This window comes from Pituophis catenifer, unplaced genomic scaffold, assembly GCF_029215685.1.
Source record: "Pituophis catenifer annectens isolate HBS135680 unplaced genomic scaffold, rPitCat1.0.hap2 SCAF_17, whole genome shotgun sequence".
Taxonomy (NCBI): Eukaryota; Metazoa; Chordata; class Lepidosauria; order Squamata; family Colubridae; genus Pituophis; species Pituophis catenifer.
Genome location: NW_027256897.1, coordinates 5,190,501 through 5,211,578, shown reverse-complemented (window position 1 = coordinate 5,211,578; position 21,078 = coordinate 5,190,501). Strand labels below are relative to the sequence as shown.

Here is a 21,078-nt window from a genome sequence, read left to right as displayed (position 1 = left end):
CATTAAGAAAACTAAGATCATGGCATCTGGCCCTCTCAATTCCTGGCAAAATAGATGGGGAAGAAATGGAGGTAGTGACAGATTTTATCTTCCTGGGCTCCAAGATCAACACAAATAGGGGCTGCAGCCAAGACATTAAAAGACGCTTGCTCCTGGGGAGGAAAGCCATGGCAAAGTTAGACAGCATACTAAAAAGCAGAGACATCACCCTGCCAACAAAAGTGCGTATAGTCCAGGCGATGGTTTTCCCAGTTGCAATGGATGGCTGTGAAAGTTGGACCATAAGAAAGACTGAGCGGCCAAAGAATGGAGGCCTTTGAACTCTGGTGCTGGAGAAGACTCCTGCGAGTCCCTTGGACTGCAAGGCGATCCAACCGGTCAGTCCTAGAGGAGATGAACCCTGACTGCTCTTTAGAAGGCCAGATCCTGAAGAGGAAACTCAAATCCTTTGGCCACCTAATGAGAAGGAAGGACTCCCTGGAGAAGAGCCTAATGCTGGGAATGTTTGAGGGCAAAAGAAGAAGAAGGGGACGACAGAGAACGAAATGGCTGGATGGAATCACTGAAGCAGTCTGCGTGAGCTTAAATGGACTCCAGGGGATGGTAGAGGACAGGAAGGCCAGGAGGAACGTGGTCCATGGGCTTGCGATGGGTCGGACATGACTTCACAACTAACAACAGAAATCTTCTCTGTACATTGCATCCATGAAGCCGTATTCAATACTGATGGATCCTCACATTGGGTTGAGGTTCACCAGAGTTCATTCAACTCTTTGAAAACAGCAGAATGGAGAACAGAAACTCAGATAAACTGTGCGTAGAGTTGGGTGTTTTTAAGATCCCGTCCAGATTTGGGACTTACCAGTATTAACCTTCTAAAGATGTTTGCAAGAACTGGGCATGGCTAGTCTAGTGAAGAGAAGGACCAAGGAGACATGATAGCAGTGTTCCAATATTTGAGGGGCTGCCACAGAGAGGAAGGGGGTCAACCTATTTTCCAAAGCACCCAAAAGCCAGACAAGGAACAATGGATGGAAACTGATTAAGGAGAGATTCAACCTAGAAATATGGAGGAATTTTCTGACAGTGAAAACAATCAACCCATGGAACATAAGTTGCCTTCAGAAGTTGTGGGAGCTTCATCCCTGGAAGCTTTCCAGAAGAGACTGGACTGCCATCTGTCAGGAATGCTGTAGGGTCTCCTGCTTGAGTGGAGGGGGTCCCTTCCAACTCTTGTTATTCTGTGTCTTGTTCCCATAATTCCAGCCAGCATCGCCAAAAGTATTGGCCGGTGGATGATGGAACTTGAGGTGAGACCTGTCCGAAGAAGGTCAGTTATGAAGAGCAGAGGACAAAAGTCTAAAGCTCCTGATCTTCTTTGGATATATCCAGCTTCCATAACCCAGTTCTTGTGGCTATGCTGGTTGGGAATTACTGGAACTACAATCCAAGACATATTTAGAAGATTAATCTCAATCAAATAAAAATAGACGTGAGAATTCTGTCTCTTCGTTTCACCTTGCAAGCCGACCTTGAACCATGTATGGTCATGTTCTACTCAGGAACTGAAGAAATGCTCTTAAATCAAGGGTCAGGTTTCAATCTGTACAGCCACTTATCGATTGTTTCCAGAGGGAACGCAATTGTATTTTTGCTAATGTCCATTATTAAGGACAGGCCTCCCATTAAAGTCAACAACGAATGCCATGGGGTATAAGCCAATTCAATAATTATGCGATTAAGCCCTCTCTAAAGTCTGGGGAAATCTCCATAGGCGAGAAGCAAATGCTTGCTTAATTCGTCCTCTGGAAGAATCTGTTTGTCACTCAGGATTTCTCCTTAAGGAATTTGTGTGTGCAAAGCTTAACTCCGTGGACAAAGGTAATCACAGCCGTGAATCTGCCATTTCATAATCTATATAATGAGGCAATAAAATTGGCTTAAGGTTAGTGGACTTAAGGTTAGTTAAGTAAAAGTGACTGGAAGAAAAGTTATTTAACAGCGTAACTGTTGTGGCATGTCAGCGGCCTGTGCAGCTAGTAGCTGATTCCAACAGCGAGGAGGCTGGTGTGGTGCTGTGCCAGCAACCTATGCAGCTGGCACCCGAGTCAGACAATGAGGAGGCTGGAGAAGATGTGGTGCCAGAGGCGGGGATTCAGCCAGGGCCTTCAGAACCTCCAGAAGCTCCCATAAGTGAAGAGGACGAAGAGGAGGAGCCTCTTCTCGATGCATGGGCGCGCAGAGCTGCCAAAAGGCAGGAGTGGCTCCTCAGGAGGAGGTCTCCTCGAGAGTAAGGCTTGGGGCTAATTGGCCACTCCCTCAGCCTATTTAAGGAAGGACAACGACTGAGGCAATTTGCAGGGAACAACTTCGTTCACTCTCCTTCACGTCTGGATTTTAGTTCTCTGCAAATTGCTTCTGGGCTTTCTACCAACCATAGTAAGATGACGATTATTTATTCTTTGGATTCTTGTAGGCTGTTAAGAAAGTTAATTAACAGCCTTTGTTTGAAAAAAGACTGATTTAATTTAGTAAACTAAGGTTTGTACAGACTTTGTGTGTGCTGCGTTCTTTGGGGTCTGTAGCTGGGGCAGAAGAGTAACAGAATAAGAGAGTTGGAAGGGACCTTGGAGTAGATGGATGGGGTGGGTAGATGGATGGGTGGATGGATGGAAGGAAGGAAGGAAGGATGGATGGGGTAGGTGGATGGAAGGAAGGATGGGGTGGATGGATGGATGGATGGATGGATGGATGGATGGATAGATAGATAGATAGATAGATAGATAGATAGATAGATAGATAGATAGATAGATAGATAGATAGATAGAAAGGAACAGCACTTAAGACATATACCACTTCACAATGCTTTACAACCTTCTCTAAGCAGTTTACAGAGTCAGCCTCTTGCCCCCAACAATCTGGGTCCTCATTTGACCAACCTCGGAAGGATGGAAGGCTGAATCAACCTTGAGCCAGTCAGAATCGAACCCTTGGCAGTGGGCAGCGTGTTAGCTGACCAAATGAAATAACCCCAACTTTTAAAAAAAGGAGAGCGAAAGGAAACCAAGTGTCACTGGAAACACAAAACACCAGTTTCCCCTTGTTTATTTAAAGAAATGAGTTACTTGCAAAAAAAGTGTCAGTTTTGAGGATAAGCATACTGAAAACAAAGCAAGACTTATGTTTGGTTATTCTCTGCTTAGTTTGCCTTTTGAGTTATCCCAGCGCGATTGGAATAAAAATGTATCTTAATTCAGGAGTACAGTACATTTATTTTTTTTTCCCTTTTGAGGCTGAGATTTGACTTTGGAGAACTGCTAGGATCCTTCTGCAAAAAACAAAAAAAAACCAGAACGGAAGGTCAAAAGCTGAATTAAATTTAATTTGGCTTTCATTTCAATTAAAAGATGTAAATTTCAGATGTGCATACCACCGTAATTAAACTTAGTATTTTTTTTTATTTTTAATTTTTTTAATTTGATTTATATGCCGCCCTTCTCCAGAGACTCAGGGCGGCTTACAATGCGCTAAGCAATAGCCTTCATCCTTTTGTATATTTATACAAAGTCAGCTTATTGCCCCCACAACTGGGTCCTCAATTTACCTACCTTAGAAAGGATGGAAGGCTGAGTCAATCTTGAGCCTTGGCGAGATTCGAACCTGCAGTAATTGCAGGCAGCTGGTCTTAATAACCAGCTTAATAACAGGGTGCCTTAGACCACTGTACTACCAAGGCTCTTGTATGATTCTTCTACAGTAGTGTATTTTATGTTTTCCTTTTGGGACATTCACAAGCTGCTAACTATTTTCGGATGTGCTTCTGAGACCTTGACTATCTCTCTCTCTCTGTCCCGCTGCATTTATAAACTTTGGAGTTCTGAATTATTACAGCACTGTGCTTCTGCCTCTTAAATGAAGAGCCTTGGTAGTACAGTGGTCTAAGGCACCCTGTTATTAAGCTGGTTATTAAGACCAGCTGCCTGCAATTACTGCAGGTTCGAATCTCACCAAGGCTCAAGGTTGACTCAGCCTTCCATCCTTTCTAAGGTAGGTAAAATGAGGACCCAGATTGTGGGGGCAATAAGCTGACTTTGTATAAAAATATACAAAAGGATGAAGGCTATTGCTGAGCACATTGTAAGCCGCCCTGAGTCTCCGGAGAAGGGCGGCATATAAATCAAATTAAAAAAAAAAATAATAACAGGAATAGAACCCCAAAAATAATTATTTCGAAACCCCTCCTCCAAAAAATATTCAAATAGGAAAGACCAGAACTCCATGCTTAACATCCTGCATTTAAATCTCCCAGAAGCCCCCGCTACCATTGCCCTGACATCTTCTGTTGTTGAAGGATTCTTCTTGAGAAGGTTTGTTGAGGTGCTTCAACAAGAACTGGATTCCTGGCAAGGCAGTTGTTTACCTTCAGGGTGCCAATGCGTGGTGGCTTTGGCATCCTGGTTTAGATCATCAGATGGCGCAACGCCAGGAAGGTCATGTCTAAGCATGTTGGAGTGTCACCGTGGTTGTTATTTAGGTCTCTCAAGTGTGATGTAATTCAGGTTTGGCTGGCGCTTCCTTCCTTAAGACGATGACGAGAAGAAAGTAGAAGAGTTCATTGTGAGTAGAAACATCACTGCCTTTCCGCTGATGAACTGTCCCAGTTCTCATTCATCTGCCAGTCCACAAAGTGAGTTTGGGACAAGGAGAAACCACCCCTCCCTTCAGAAGAACAAAGTTGGGAGGGACCTTGGAGGTCTTCTGGTCCAGGGGTCTGCAACGTTAAACACTCAAAGAGCCATTTGGACCTGTTTCCCACAGAAAAGAAAACACCGGGAGCCACAAAATCTGGGTGGGCGTGGCCAACTCGACGTTACTCACTTCTACCAGTCACATGATACACACACACATGCCTACCCAGTCGGTCATTAGGGCAGAGAACTGGTTGTTAAAAAACACCGGGAACCACAAAACCCTTTTTGACATCTCTCCCTCCCTCCCTCCCTCCCTCCCCACCTCTCTCTCTGTATCTCTCTGTCTCTGCCCCAGATACTTCTCCGTCACCTGCCGTCGCCCTTACCTTCTCAGGCCAGGCGAGGAGTGACTGGGAGGGGAGGGCAAGGGGTGGGGCCAGCCAGTGGTGGGATAACCTGACGGGGAACCACAGCAGACGGCCCAAAGAGCCACATGCGGCTCTGGAGCTGCAGGTTGCTGACACCTGTTCTAGTCCAACCCTAAGCAGAAGACCCTATAACCATTCCAGACCAATCTCTTTGATGGAGCACCCATAACTTCTGGTGGCAAGTTGTTCCACTGATGAATTGTTCTCCCTGTCAGGAAATTTCTCCTTAGTTCTAGGTTGCTTCTCTCCTTGATGGGTTCCCATCCGTCGCTTCTTGTCCTGCCCTCAGGTGCTTTGGAGAATAGGATGAGTTTCTCAAACAGGTTCTTGCACTGTTTCCAGGAGCCTCCAAATGTCTTCAGGGTCACTCAGGACTTGCCCTAAATGAGAGCAACTCAGGATGGATAAAAATCAATGATTTTTTTAAAAAAAAAATCAAAAAAATCAGATTTTTTTTATTTAAATCGGATTTTTTTTTTATTTTTATCGAATTTATTTTAATAAAAAATTTTGGGGGTAAAAATCTATCGTAAGATAGTTTTCTATTTAAGATACATAAATAATTTAGTTTATTCAGCATGAAACGGAGCTTAGTTATGTAGCATGAGGCTGTATATTCTGCAACACTGGGACTATCGGTGAGTCAACAGTGGGTCAAAGGAGTAGCAGAGATGACAGCTGCTCTTTAAAAATTATGATTTGAATCGAGTTGATTTAAATCAAGCCTTTTTACTAGTGATTTAAATCATGATTTAAATTGTGATTTAAATCAACTCGATTTAAATCAGATCCACCCTGGAGCAACTGGATTAAAATACAGAGATCCAACCAATATGTTTACTCAAACTCAATAATTTACGAGAGAGGAAGATGTGGGTGGCTAGCCTAGAACAAGCCATCCTTGGCAATCGCGTTCTTTGAAAGATGGGCAGTCTAAAAAAAGAGAATATGGGGAGTGGGGGGGGGGAGAGAACAGCTTCTTACATGCCCCACAACATTTGAGGAGCATCTAGTCATACATGTGAGTCACAGCTCAAGTTGACACAAATGGAGGAACAGACGTTCTGAAGGCTGTGGGGAGGGGAGGAGGGTTTGAAGCCAAAGCTCCAGAATGTGACATGGAGAAAGAACCAATTGTTATACAGGTAGTTCCTCAACTTACGACCCTAATTGAGCCTGGGATTACGGTCCTAAATCATTCCAGTTGTTAAGTGAGTCATCACATTACCTCGCTGATTTTTACAGCCTTTTTTTTTTTTGCAGCAGTCGTTAAATGAGCATTGTTCTTTAAGCGAACATCATTGGTTTCCTTCTGATGAAAACCAGCAAAAAAAACAACCACCACAAATTGTGTCAAATTATTATTATATTGACTTCAAATGTCATTAAAAGAGCTGGTCGTTAAGCGAGGACTATCTGTAGAAGAGTAGCTCTTTCCTGATGTGGGTTTTAGTAAGACTTGGGACATTAAGGGGACGCAGTGGCTCAGTGGCTAAGATGCTGAGCTTGTTGATCGAAAGGTCGGCAGTTCAGCGGTTCGAATCCCGAGCGCCTCGTGACAGGGTGAGCTCCCGTGACTTATCCCAGCTTCTGCCAACCTAGCAGTTCGAAAGCACATTAAAAAAATGCAAGTAGAAAAATAGGGACCACCATTGGTAGGAAGGGAACAGCGTTCCGTGCGCCTTTGGCGTTGAGTCATGCCGGCCACCTGACCACAGAGACGTCTTCGGACAGCGCTGGCTCTTCGGCTTTGAAACAGAGATGAACACCGCCCCCTAGAGTCGGGAACGACCAGCACATATGTGTGAGGGGAACTTTTACATTTTACCTTTAGGACATCAGGATATAGAATTTCACCCAGGTTTGCAATTGTTTGAAAGCATCCAGAATGAACAATCCAGAAAAATTAGATGAGGTCTTGACATTTGTGTGTGTTTATTGTGTGACGTTGATTGAAGACGCCTGTTTCTTATCTTCTAGGCTGTTTAATCAATTCTTCTTAACTAAATCTTGTGCTCTCGGGCTTTTTAAAGTACTTCTGATCTCATTTTAAAGGAAGAATTTGAAATCAGTCCATCAGTCACCTATTAACAGTGCAATTATAAAAGCAGAGTGGCTTTTAACATGGGAACGAACCCTATCCTTTTCAGTATCTTTAGCAACCCAAAAGGCAAAACAACTTAAAGACCAGTTGTGGAGATGTTTATTGTCTAGTCTTTGATGTCTGGGAAGGGGGCTGCTTAAAACACGGGACAGCTTCAAAAGATATCTCCGCTCCTTCGTTAAATTGCTAGTTAGCTCGCCAAGTCAGGAAAGCATCGCTAAGAATTCACGGCCTCTCTAGATAATATCAGGTTGGGCTTTTAAAGCATGAGAATCTGAGTATCCCAAAAAAAATCCCACCTCTTTAGTAGGTACCAAAAGAACATCCTGGTGTTCTCACCTTCTGAATTTTGTTCTGGGATACTCAACTTTACAAGGGATGCCGTGGCTCAGTGGCTAAGACGCTGAGCTTGTCGATCGAAAGGTCGGCAGTTCAGCGGTTCGAAACCCTAGTGCCGCGTAATGGGGTGAGCTCCCGTGACTTGTCCCAGCTTCTGCCAACCTAGCAGTTCGAAAGCACCTAAAAATGCAAGTATAGAAAAATAGGGACCACTTTTGGTGGGGAGGTAAGACTATTCCGGGTGCCTTTGGCGTTGAGTCATGCCGGCCACATGACCACGGAAATGTCTTCGGACAGCGCTGGCTCTTCGGCTTTGAAATGGAGATGAGCACCGCCCCCTAGAATCAGGAAAGACTAGCACATATGTACGAGGGGAACTTTTACCTTTACCTTTACTCAACGTTGCACAGAAGAAGACAGTAGTTTCCATTTCTTATGCCTTCCTTATCTACATCCATTTTCATCCTTTCTCTGCATGGTTCCCAAAAGAATCCGCCAGTGTCATTCTAATGGGACCTCCCCAGAAGACCGAATGGGAATGAGCCCTTCAAAAACTTGTTCCTCGTCTCCGTTTCTACAGCAGGTTCTGACAGGTTCTGGCGAACCGATAGCGGAAACTTTGAGTAGTTTGGAAAACCAGTAGCGGAAATTTTGAGTAGTTCAGAGAACCAGCAAATGCCACCTCTGGCTGGCCCCAGAGCGGGGTGGGAATAGAGATTTTGCAATATCCTTCCCCCAGGAATGGGGAGGAAATGGGGATTTTGCAGTATCCTTCCCCTGCCACACCCACCAAGCCAAGCCCACAGAACCGGTAGTTAAAAAATTTGAATTTCACCACTGCGTTTCTATCTTCTCCACTCTACGAGCAATGCTTGCTTGGGTTTTATAAGCGACCGCCTTACGTCACCCATGTTCCTCTTCCCCAAAAGACCAAATGGGGACGGGAACATGGACAACTGAGGTGGCCACCCATGAAAGCCAACCCTTGCTAGTAGAGTGGAGAAGGTAGAACTTAAGACCTGAGGGACATGCTTTGGAAGGCCCACATTTGGCTCCACTCTGTTGGGCGAGGGCCACTTAGCCAGCTACCAAACGCATGTTTCTTTTCTCCATAGGCTAGAAACAGTTCAAATTCCCTTGTGAGGTCAGGAGACACTAGATTTATTTGTGGATCTGCAGTGAACGTAGCCACAAAACACACACACACACACCCCATCCCAAAGCTTTGTAGTTCACTTCTGCTGAAGTTCCTCTACCCTGGATTGCAGCCTGAGGTTGCTTAATGACCCTTGAAATAGTTCTCCCTGGCAGTCAGCCATGGCTCCCGCCCAAAAAAATAACCCACGTCCTCTTCTGTTCACGTAGCAATCTGGGCTTAGGTTGAACTTCCCCGTCATTTATTTATTTGTTTATTTAGCTTGTCAAACATGTACGAGATAGGAGCCTTGGTGGCGCAGCAGACTAAAATGCTGTTAAGTAACACCAGCTGCCTGCAGTTACTGCAAGTTCGAATCTCACCAGGCTCAAGGTTGACTCAGCCTTCCATCCTTCCGAGGTAGGTAAAATGACCCGGTTTGGGGGGGCAATAAGCTGACTTTGTATAAAAAAGAACACCGCTTATGAGGCCCCCGAAAGCCCTACTAAGCCGGTATATACAAAAGCATGAAGGCTATTGCTTAACGCATTGTAAGCCGCCCTGAGTCTCCGGAGAAGGGCGGCATATAAATTGAACCAATAAATACAATAAATAAATAATAGATATAAGTATAAACATGGATATGAATACAAGAAATGGGGACGAATAAATGGGGACCGTAGGACAGGGACGGAAGGCACGCTGGTGCGCTTATGCACACCCCCTTAGGAATGGGGTGAGGTCAACAGTAGACAGTCTAAGGTTAAATTTATGGGGGGTTGAGGATGTAACCATGGAGTTAGGTAGTACATTCCAGGCGTTGACCACTCCGTTGCTGAAGTCGTATTTTCTGCAATCGAGTTTGGAGCGGTTTACCTCGAGTTTGTATCGATTGTTTGCCCGTGTATTATTGCGGTTGAAGCTGAAGTAGTCATTGACAGGTAGGACGTTGTAACGGACAATTTTGTGTACTACGCTTAGGTCAGACCGTAGGCGGTGTAGTTCTAGGTTGTCCAAGCCCAAAATTTCGAGCCTGGTGGCATAAGGTATTCTGTTACGAGCAGAGGAGTGGAGTACACCTCTCGTGAAATACCTCCGGACCCGCTCAGTTGTATTAATGTCCGATATACAATGTGGATTCCAGGCAGACGAGCTGCATTCGAGAATTGGTCTGGCAAAGGTTTTGTATGCCCTAGTTTGCAGTATAATATTACCGGAGAAGAAGCTTCGCAAGATTAGGTTTACAGCTCTTAATGCCTTTTTGGCAATGTTGTTACAGTGAGCTCTGGGGCTTAGGTCCTTTGAGATGAGTACTCCAAGGTCCTTGACAGAGTGAGGGCCGTCTACGAGGTTGTATGCGCCCAACTTGTATTTAGTGTTCTGATTTTTGTTGCCAATGTTGGCTCTGGTCAGACGTTATTCAGATTCACGTTCTCCCTAACACCGCTACGGTTCTCGCCTCAGCCCTGTAATCCTCTCTGCCTTTTCTTCCCCCTCCTTCGGCTGCATTACTCCAACCAGCATTAAGTTTTCCAGTAATAACGGCGAAGTTAGAGCCATAAAACTTTATATATGGCAGGGACTTGGACCTCATCAGCAGACTGCCTCCCTGCCAAGGCGGCCTTAAAACCCTGAGAAGACTACTTCTCATTGTGTTTTATCTGTGTGACCTGCCAAAGACTCATCCATCCCTTAAAATTCAGGGCTGCTTCATAATAGAGTACAAGAATGGCCTTTACGGCATTTCAGACATAAACCATCGCTGTTCTCTTACCTACGTCTCGTACGTGGTGGGTCCATCTAGCTAATCGTGTTGTTTTCTCAGCAGAGATCGCTTGGAAATCGATACCCTGTTTCAGTGGTGGGTTTCAATTTTTTTTACTACCGGTTCTGTGGGTGTGGCTGGGTGGGCGTGGCATGGCTTGGTGGGTGTGGCATGGCTTGGTGGGTGTGGCAGGGGAAGGATACTGTAAAATCTCCATTCCCTCCCCACTCCAGGGGAAGGTTACTGCAAAATCCCCATTTCCTCCCGATCAGCTGGGACTCGGGAGGCAGAAAATAGATGAGGATGGGGTCAGTCAGAGGTGGTATTTACCGATTCTCTGAACTACTCAAAATTTCCGCTACCGGTTCTCCAGAACTGGTCAGAACCTGCTGAAACCCACCTCTGCCCTGTTTCCCCGAAAATAAGACATCCCCTGATAATAAGCCCTCCCCAAAAATATTTAACCGCAGAGCTGGAAATCTGGTAAGATGGCAAGAGGAGCCCCATCTTGCTCCATGCGCCCCGAAATAATAAGACCTTCCCGAAAATAAGGCTAAGCGCTTATTTCGGGGTTCAAAAAAATATAAGAGCGGGTCTTATTTTCGGGGAAACACGGGTATTGTGATTAGCTTGCAAAATAAAATCGGGCTTATAAGCCGGTTTGCCCGTGGCAGTGTCTGGATTTATCACAGTTTAGTCCTGGCTCTGAATGCTGGCTTTGTGACAAAATGCAAGAACAGCTCAATCCTCCTCAAATTACAACCGATTTTTTAGTGACCATTGAAAGTTATAACGGCGCCGGAAAAAGTGAATTATGATCATTCTTAACCGTTATGTGTTGTCCTAGCTCAGCTTCAGCATGCATGTGCGCGCCGACCAGCTGATTTTCGGGCCTTCCGGGCCCACCGGAAATCGGAAAACGAACCATTTCCGGCTTGTGGAGGGTCTCCAGGGGGGTGGGGAATGCCATTTTCGCCCTCCCCAGGCTCCTAGAAAAATGGGCCTTCCAATCCCACCGGAAGTCAGGAAACAGGCCATTTCTGGCCTCTGGAGGGCTTCCGGGTGTGTGGGGAAGGTTGTTTTTGCCCTCCCCAGGCTCCAGGAAACTCTCTGGAGCCTGGGAAGAGCGAAAAAACGGGCCTACCTGGCCCACCGTGCCATCGCATGCCAAGAGCATGCAGGGGTCGCATGCACGGGGGCGGGGCCATTGAATTATGGGTGTGGGTATGCATGCACACAACCCCTCCGTGCTCCCCCCACTCTTGGCACGCAACGGCAAAAAGATTAGCCATCACTGATCTAGCTCATTGGCAAGAAGCTAAGTAGTCCTTTTAGATCAATTTAACTTCGGAAACGGGTTGTCAGAAGCATGTTGGGAAGCGGTGGGAGGCCGAAGCCACTCAAACCCCTGGGTGGTTTCGGGAAAAGATGAGGGTAGTTTTGTGGGTAGAAGAAGGAAGTTGGTCATCTTCAATGCCCTTCAGAGAAAACAAACTGGGATACATCCCAAAAAAAAAACCCCTCCGTTAGGCTCAATTGAAGATTGCATCATTCCATCCCCTTGTTCAGCGATGACTTGTCTTGCTGAATTACTGCCCTGTTTTTTGTGCAAGAAACAAACCCTCGGAGAACAAAACAGCTGGACATTCATCAGCCTTGGCTCGGTTGGGTCTTGGGTGACGTGCGCAAAGTCACGAAGGCATGACTTTTGGCCATGACTGGTTGCGTTGTGAAGACAATCTACTTTTTGATCCCAAGCCTTACTCTTACGTTGTGGGATGGATGAGCAATTCTTTGACTCAGACTAAGGGGGTCTATGCCCGCTATTTTAGGATCTGGAGGTGTGGTGCAACAAGAGACATCACTTCATCCCAGGAATGTGGATTGAGCAGCTGCCAAACAAGGGACGCCTTTTGTGTGTGTGTGTGTGTGTGTGTGTGTGTAGGTCTTTGGTTATTCAGGTTTTCTCCCGCGTAAAATTGCAAGTGTCTTGGCGATGTTTCAACGAAGTCTCATTCATCATCTTCAGGCTGGTGTTTTCGGCTTCGTGCTTCTAGGACAGCTGCGATCACACACATTGCTCCTAGAAGCACGAAGCCGAAAACACCAGCCTGAAGATGACGAATGAGACTTCGTCGAAACGTTGCCAAGACACTTCCAATTTTACGCAGGAGAAAACCCGAATAACCAAAGACCTACATACAAATACCCGCGAAAACCTCAGAAAACAAATATATACATATACATATACATTTACATTTACATATACATATACATATACATATACATATACATATATATATATATATTTGTTTTCTGAGGTTTTTGCACGCGTGTGTGTGTGTGTGTACATATATATGTATGTATGTATGTATATATGTATATATACACACCCCTATACCCCTGTTTCCCCCAAAATAAGACCTCCCTAATAAGCCCAGTCGGGCTTTTGAGTGCATGCACTAAAATAAGCCCCCTCCCCAAAAGTATTTAAATACATGCGCAGCCGTTCCCCTCCATATCCTCTGGTTAGGGCAGGGGTCTGCAACCTTAAATACACAAAGAGCCATTTGGACCAGTTTCCCACAGAAAAGAAAACACCAGGGCGTGGCCAACTCGATGTCACTCACTCCCACCAAATCACATGACACATCCCCAGCCACGCCTACCCAGGTTTTGTGGCTCCCAGTGCTTTTTTTTTCCTGTGGGAAACAGGTATCTGTCTCGCGCTTCGCTCCCACTCTGGAATATGGAGCGAGTCACATGATCAAAATTCAGATGCTTGGCAACAGACTCATATTTATGACGGTGGCAGTGTCCCCAAGGTCACGTGATCCCCTTTTGCGACCTTCTAACAAGCAGAATCAATGGGGAAGCCAGATTCACTTAACCGGGTTACTAACTTTGTCAACTGCAGTGATTCACTTAACAACCGTGGCAAGAAAGGTCGTAAAACGGGGCCAGGCTCACTTAACAAATGTCTCCCTCTTTAAGAACATAAATTTTGGGCTCAGTTGTGGTCGTAACTCGAGGACTATCTGTCCCTTCAAACCAATTACCATGTTTCTCCGAAAATAAGACCCTGTCTTATATTTTTTTGAACCCTGAAATAACTGCTTGGCCTTATTTTCGGGGAGGTCTTATTATTTTGGGGCGCGTGGAGCAAGATGGGGCTTCTCTTGCCATCTTACCTGACTTCCAGCTCTGTCTCCCTAACCCTAACCAGAGGAAATGGCGGGGACATTGGCTGCACATGCATTTAAATATTTTCGGGAAGCAATTTTATGAAGTTTGTGTGTCTATATTTTTCTTGACTGTACACCGCCTTGAGTCCTACGGGAGAAAGGCGGTATAGAAATATAATAAATAAATAAATAAAAGCCCAATTGGGCTTATTATCAGGGGATGTCTTATTTTGGGGGAAACACGGTATTTATTTTTTTTTTCCTTTAACCGGGCACCCTAAGAATGGTGGTAGACAGGAAGGGACCTTGAAGGTCATCTAGTCTAACACCCCACACCCCGCCCCACCCAAGCAGGAGACCCTATACCAGTTAGTGTTCTGCCCCAGCTACGGACCCCAAAGAACGCAGCACACACAAAGTCCGTACAAACCTTAGTTTACTAAATTAAATCAGGCTTTTACAAACAAAGGCTGTTAAGTAACCTCATTAACAGCCTACAAGAATCCAAAGAATAAATAATCGTAATCTTACTATGGTTGGTAGAAAGCCCAGAAGCAATTTGCAGAGAACTAAGATCAGGACGCGAAGGAGAGTGAACTAAAGTTGTTCCCTACAAATTGCTTCAGTCGGCATTCCTCCTTAAATAGGCTAAGGGAGTGGCCAATTAGCCCCAAGCCTTACTCTCGAGGAGACCTCTTCCTGAGGAGCCACTCCTGCCTTTTGGCAGCTCTGCGCGCCCGTGCATCGAGAAGAGGCTCCTCCTCTTCTTCCTCTTCACTTATGGGAGCTTCTGAAGGCCCTGGCTGAATCCCCGCCTCTGGCACCACATCTTCTCCAGCCTCCTCACTGTCTGACTCGAGTGCCAGCTGCACAGGCTGATGGCGCAGCACCACACCAGCCTCCTTGCTGTCTGAATCAGTTACTAGTTGCAGAGGCCACTGACGGCCGACAACAGTTAGTCTGTTCCCTTCATCTGATGCTTTTATTTCATCTGCAGTGGTTTAAAGCATCTTCTGATCTCTAGTATCAGATTTCCTTAGAAGATCGATTGCTCGTGCACAAGAGCGAAATCCTGCCTAGACAGCACGATACTGTAAATTTTGGGGTGTCCATCATGAGCTTTTAAAAGCAATTTTTTCCCCCTACAAGGACACACCACGCCTTTGCAGATCTTACATCCAGGAGTGAAATCAAACCAACAGATTTCAAAATGCTTTTTGGCATGAAGAGGGCTGACCCATTAAAAAGGGATGTTCCAAAATGTTTTTCTCTCTCCCTCTTGTCACGATTCTTCTAGAATTAACAGTTGGCTAAGAGAGTGACCTCTATGAGACTAAAACATACACACACAAAAAAAAAATTACGAAAAACATCTGGTTAGTCTTCTTTTAAGCCATTTTTGTTGTGTAGTTTGGAGAGAAACGACATTCCAGAAGGGTGATGTCAAAATTGTAGAGTTGGCAGTCAAGATGAACAAGGGACAGGATCCAACATCATGAAAAAGTTGCTTCGGGGTGAAGACCGGTGTGTATTGTGAGATTGTGTATCTTGTGTGTTTGTGAGAACCTCCTTAAAGAGGTTAACATGGTTTGGAGTTAAGAGAGACACCCACAGCTTGTATGAAGATGTTTCAAGTTGTTGTTGTTGTTGTTGTTAGTTGTGAAGTTGTGTCCGACCCATTGTGATCCCATCAACAACATTCCTCCAGGCCTTCCTGTCCTCTACTGTCCTCTGGAGTCCATTTAAGCTCACGCCGACTGCTTCGGTGACTCCATCCAGCCACCTCATTCTCTCCCGTCCCCTTCTTCTTTTGTCCTCCATCCTTCCCAGCATCAGGCTCTTCTCCAATGAGTCCTTCCTTCTTATTAGGTGGCCAAAACATTTGAGTTTCCTCTTCAGGATCTGGCCTTCTAAAGAGCAGTCAGGGTTGATCTCCTCTAGGACTGACCGGTTGGATCCCCTTGCAGTCCAAGGGACTCGCGGGAGTCTTCTCCAGCACCAGAGTTCAAGGACCTCCATTCTTTGACGCTCGGCCTTCCTTATGGTCCAACTTTCACAACCACTGTTTGAAGTAGGCATGGACAGTCTTGTCACCACACTTCTAATTCAAAGGTCCATCTCTCCAGAATCATGTAGAAAAACATTAATTTCTTTATGAAGGTTCTACAAGCTTCATCCATCCACTCCTAAACTTCTTGGATCCAAGCGTAGCCCCATCCTCTTCTGGCCTATCCTTGGGAAAAAAAAATTGCTCCTCCGTGACGGTGAAGGAACCCGTCTCTTAGTCAGCATCCACATCATGCCACCTTGACCAACTGGTTGGGAAAGTGGGAGTAGATCAGGGGTGGGATTTATTTATTTATTTATTTTTAAAAATTTTATACCGCCCCCTCTCCCGAAAGACTCGGGGTGGTGAACAGCCAAAATTAAAAAACATACAATATAAACATTAAAATACTATAAAACAAAATTAAATTCAGCCACTTAGGACCAATTCGGGAGAACCGGATGCTAATTTTACAACTGGTTCGCTGAACCGGTAGTTGCTAGGACTAGTTGACCCCGCCCCTCCCAGGAGTCTCCACGTGGCCCGTTTTGGATGCCAGGTAAGTGCAGGGCTCAGGCGGAGGCTCTGGGAAGATGAAAAACGGGCGTCCTGGAAGTGTGGAAATGGGCCCATTTCCAGAGCCCGCGGGAGGCCGTTTTCGCCCTCCCGGAGGCTCAAGAAAAGCCTCCGGAGCCTGGGGAGGGCGAAAACACCCTCCCCCCTTGCCGTGGTGCAGGAGGCCTAGTAGGCCATAGCCATGCCCACCCAGCAAGCAGGCAGAGAACCGGTTGCTAAAATTTTTGAATCCCATCCCTGGAGTAGATCAACTAGAAAGGTTCTCCTCGTTGGAGGAAGGTCCTCCTTGGCTTTTCAGCTCTTTGGATTTCAAGGAAGGAGTCGGTCTTTCTCCACCTTTTGAGGAGGTGACCCCGATTTTGAAACAGGAAGTGAGGTCTTTGTAGCCTTCAGGGACATCTGCATGGTTCCAGACGCAGGGGCCACCTCCGTTTGAGAACGTCTATTTAAGGCACAGGTTGAGTTTTTCAGCTTTGCTGCAGGAGAGGACCAATCAACCCAAGGGGCTCACCAGATGCATCCCCAACTTTCCATGCGAGAGAAAACCATCCTAAGATGTGCATCTGGCCACTGCGTGATGGAGCCAGCGAGAAACCAGACAAATGACTGATCTTCTCGTGATGTTGCTCACCTCTGCTTGTGGGTTATCTTTTCCGTTCCTCCCTCCCTTCGTTTCCTTCCTTTGCATCCGGATTCTTCTGGTCAAATCTGTCTCCTTTTTTTCCACCGATGGTTGTGGAACCATCAAGCATTGCCTTGTAAGTTTGGGGCATTGCCTTTCTTTTTTATTTTATTTTTGATGGTGCAGCGTTTCCGACGTTGCGTTGCAAAGTCAAATCAAATAGGACCACGTTGATCTCTAAACCTCATGGCCTGGTTGACGGGTTAAATCCTGGTTTACTAGCAGCAGGGACCGCATCTTTTTCAGCTTTGCATTGTCACAAACCACAAATAGTGATTTAGAGCAGTGGGGGGGGAAACAGACTGTTGTCTTCAATGAAACTGGAGCTGGCTTCTCTCTCTCTCTCTCTCTCTCTCTCTCTCTCTCTCTCTCTCTCTCTCTCTTTCCTTCCTTTCCTTCTTTCTTTCTTTCTTTCTCTTTCCTTCTATCTTTCTTTCTCCCTCTTTCTTTCTCTCCCTCTCTCCCTCTTCCTTTCTCTGTCTTTTTTCTTTCTTACTCTTTCCCTCTTTCTTTCTTTCTTTCTGTCTCCTTTCTTTTCCTTCCTTTTCTTCCTTCCTTCCTGCCCTCTTTCTTTCTCTTTCCTTTCTTCTATCTTTCTCTCTCTTTCTCTCTCTCCCTCCATCCCTCTTTCTTTCTTTCTCTTTCTTCTTTCTTTCCCTTCCTTCCCTCCATCCCTATTTATTTATTTATTTATTTCTCTTTTCTTTCATCTTTCTTTCTCTCTCTCCCTCTTTCTCTCTCTCTCCCTCCCTCCCTTTTTCTTTCTTTCTCTGTCCTTTCTTCTCCTTCCTTCCCACACATCCTCTTTCTTTCTTTCTCTCTCTCTCTCTCTCTCTCTCTCTCTCTCTCTCTCTCTCTCTCTCTCTCTCTTTCTTTCTTTCCCCCTCCCTCTCTCTCCTTCTATTCATCTGGTCCAACTCGAATTAAAGCTTCTGCAAGCCTCCTCCTCCTCTTCAAGCTGACCATTTTTCCCCCCCTTAGCCAGCTGCATCTTTTCCTTGATGTGGGCAGTTGCATTTTTCCCCCACTTTGCTTCTTTTCGGGAAAAACACTCAAGGAAACAACAGTGTAAAATGAGCTGTTCCAGAACATGGATCGGCCTGAGCTTACAGGAGGGAGGAAAAAAATGGGTGTTATTTTGAAGTATGTGCTCTCGTCCGAGAGCAATAGATTGACGAGAATTTCTATACAGATACAGATTGAATTACAACAGTTCATTTAGCAGCCATTTGAAGCTTCAAAAGCACTGAATAAAGTGACTTATGACCGTTTTTCACACTTATGACCGTTGCACCGTCCCTGCGGTCAGGTGATCAAAATTCAGGCACCTGGCAACCGACTCGCATTTATCACAGTTGTTGTGTCCCAGGATCAGGTGTTCCCCTTTTGCAACTTTAGAATAGAATAGAGTTGGAAGGGACCTTGGAGGTCTTCTAGTCCAACAGGGAAGCCAGATTCACTTCACAGCTGCGTCACTAACTGAACAACTGCAGCGATTCCCCGGACAACTATGGCAGGAAAGGCCATATAATGGGCCAAAACTCACTGAACAAATTAGCAACAGAAAATTTCGGGCTCAGTTGTGGTCGTATGTTGAGGGCTACCTGGGTACGGAACTGGCTTTCCTTCCAAGGGGGATCCTTGCAGCTTGATCTTCCCCAGCTTCAAACGTTGTTGTTGTCCGCCAGCAGCCTGCGGAGCTGACAGCAGAGTCGGACAGTGAGGAGGCTGGGGAGGACAATGGGCCAGTCCTGGAGTCAGGGGAAGACCCAGACGAGGGCTCTGCATCAGAGGCAGAGCTGGGGCCAGGGCCATCTGGGAGTTATGTGCTGACTCCAGAGCCCCCAGAGTCGGACAGCAGAGAGGCAGAAGAACAGGAGGAGCCTGTTCCTAGTGCACGCACACGCAGATCTGTCAGAAGGCACAAACAATTAAAACAAAAGGGACGACTTATGAGTAAGGCCAGGAGATGATTGGCCCCTCCCATAAGGCTTAAGAGAGCAGCAAAGGCTCTTGGGCTCTTTGTAGGAAAGCAACGTTGCTAACTCTGTTTCCAGTCGGCATCTCTTGTTTGTTTCTGAATGTCATGGGGCTTTGCCAAGTAAGGCCTTTGGCAGGGTGTCAAAGAAGATAAAGGTTGGTGATTATCCCGAAAGACTTCTTCCGAAGGACTTGTTTTGCAACTAATTGGGACTCAGCTGGGAATGAACGTAATTCTCAGCTGTTACAATAAAATAGGTTTGTTTGGGACTAATTGTGCATTGTAATTACTCAGTAAGCCTAGGTCACAACAAACGATAAAAGTTGCATCTCTTGTTTTTGTCATTTCCCCCCTCCCCCCCCAGGGAAGAAGTTCAAGAGAACTGTGTCCGTTGGAAGAAGAAATTTACCTTCATCTGCAAAATGAGTGCAAATCCCACCACAGGACTCCTGGATCCCTGCATTTGCCGAGTCTCGGTCCGCAAAGTGAGTCTTTTGATTTTGGGCTGGGACGGTATCAGAGTTTCTTGCGAAAATCAAATCCAGAAGCACACACAGACAAACTGATTCAGCAGGATTCATGTAACTTCTCTTTATATACATAATAACAGATGAAGTAAGTTTTACAATACCAATAGTAGAGTTCTTTCAACGTAGTAGCAGTTACAAGAAAAACACAAGGCAGGAGAGAACAGTTTCATTTCAGCAGAGCAGGCTAGTTTCAGTTTCTCTGCGCAGACTCGGAAGCTGCAGACTAAGACCCGCCCTGGCTCCAGTCTGTCTCAGCTCTCAAAGAGCCCTCATTGGCTGACTTAGTTGCTAGCCTATACATTGGCTGACCTTGTTACCATGTCCTATTCCAGTTGATGAATATACTCTGACAGACGGAGCCTCATTGGTAAAACCTCTGGGCTCCCCACAGCTGTTGTTAAAACTCCCCTGCGGAGATGTCTTTGAGTCATAACCCCAAATACAGGAAAAAGCCCTCTTTTGGGGGAGGGGAGCCTATCTGGCTTAGGCTCTGCTCTCTCCAGATCCTTCAGAGAGCCTTTCTCCAAGCATCTTATTACAATTGGTCCTCGGCTTACAACCGTACAAAAATTACAACGGGCCTCTTTGTAGTGCATTTCGGGCACTCGGCAAGCAGCCCACATTTGTGGCTGTTTGCATCATCATCATCATCATCACATTTTATATGCCACTTTGCCCAAAACTGCCATTTATTAAACGGTTTTTGGCAAAACTGGCCGTGACAAACCGTTGTTTTGCTTAACGACCGGGAGGGGGGGGCGTTCACTTAACAACTGCTGTGAGAAAGGTCATAAGATAAGGTCAGTCATTTTACGACTTGCAACTGTGATGGGCAGGCTCCATTATGGTCATAAGATGAGGACTACCTGTACTTATTTATTGGTTCAATTTATATGCCGCCCTTCTCCGGAGTCTCAGGGCGTCTTACAATGTGTTAAGCAATAGCCGTCATACTTTTGTATATACCTGCTTAGTAGGGCTTTCGGCCCCCCCTAAGCGGTGTTCTTTTTTATACAAAGTCAGCTTATTGCCCCCACAATCCGGGTCCTCATTTTACCTACCTTCGAAAGGATGGAAGGCTGAGTCAACCTTGAGCCTGGTGAGATTTGAACTTGCAGTAATTGCAGGCAGCTGGTGCTACTTAACAGCACTTTAGTCTGCTGCGCCACCAAGGCTCTTCTTAAAAGATTACTTAAAAAAGAAAACTTAAAAGATCTTGCCAGCTACCATTCTGTTTGCAAACTCCTCTTGGGTGAAGCCTAGGAAAAGAAAGTCTAAATAAATCGGGCTCCTCACCTGAAAACCCCCAACCACGTACTTGCTCTCCTCTTTGGAGGTGGTCAGTGAGATCTTGTTCTTGTCCTGGAAAGATTGACCCTCCTGTCCAAACTTTCAAAAAAATCCTTAAAAACTGGTACCTTGCTCAATAGTGGTGACTGAGAGAGGGATCTTGGCATCCTAGTAGACAACCATTTAGATATGAGCCAGCCGTGTGCAGCAGCAGCCCAAAAAGCCAACACAGTTTTGGCTGCATAAACAGAGGGATAGAATCAAGATCACGGGAAGTATTAATACCGCTTTATAATGCCTTGGTAAGGCCACACTTGGAATATTG

At 45.7% G+C, this 21,078-nt stretch overlaps 1 protein-coding gene across 1 annotated transcript in view; it reads left to right on the top strand.

Annotated features, from left to right (window-relative positions):
• Positions 1-21,078, top strand: part of EEIG1 (estrogen-induced osteoclastogenesis regulator 1) — a 63,693-nt gene that overhangs the window by 22,712 nt on the left and 19,903 nt on the right. Inside the window, exon 3 of the mRNA XM_070955570.1 lies at positions 19,298-19,418. Coding sequence (XP_070811671.1) covers positions 19,298-19,418 — 121 coding nt within the window. The remainder of the gene's footprint in view (positions 1-19,297; positions 19,419-21,078) is intronic.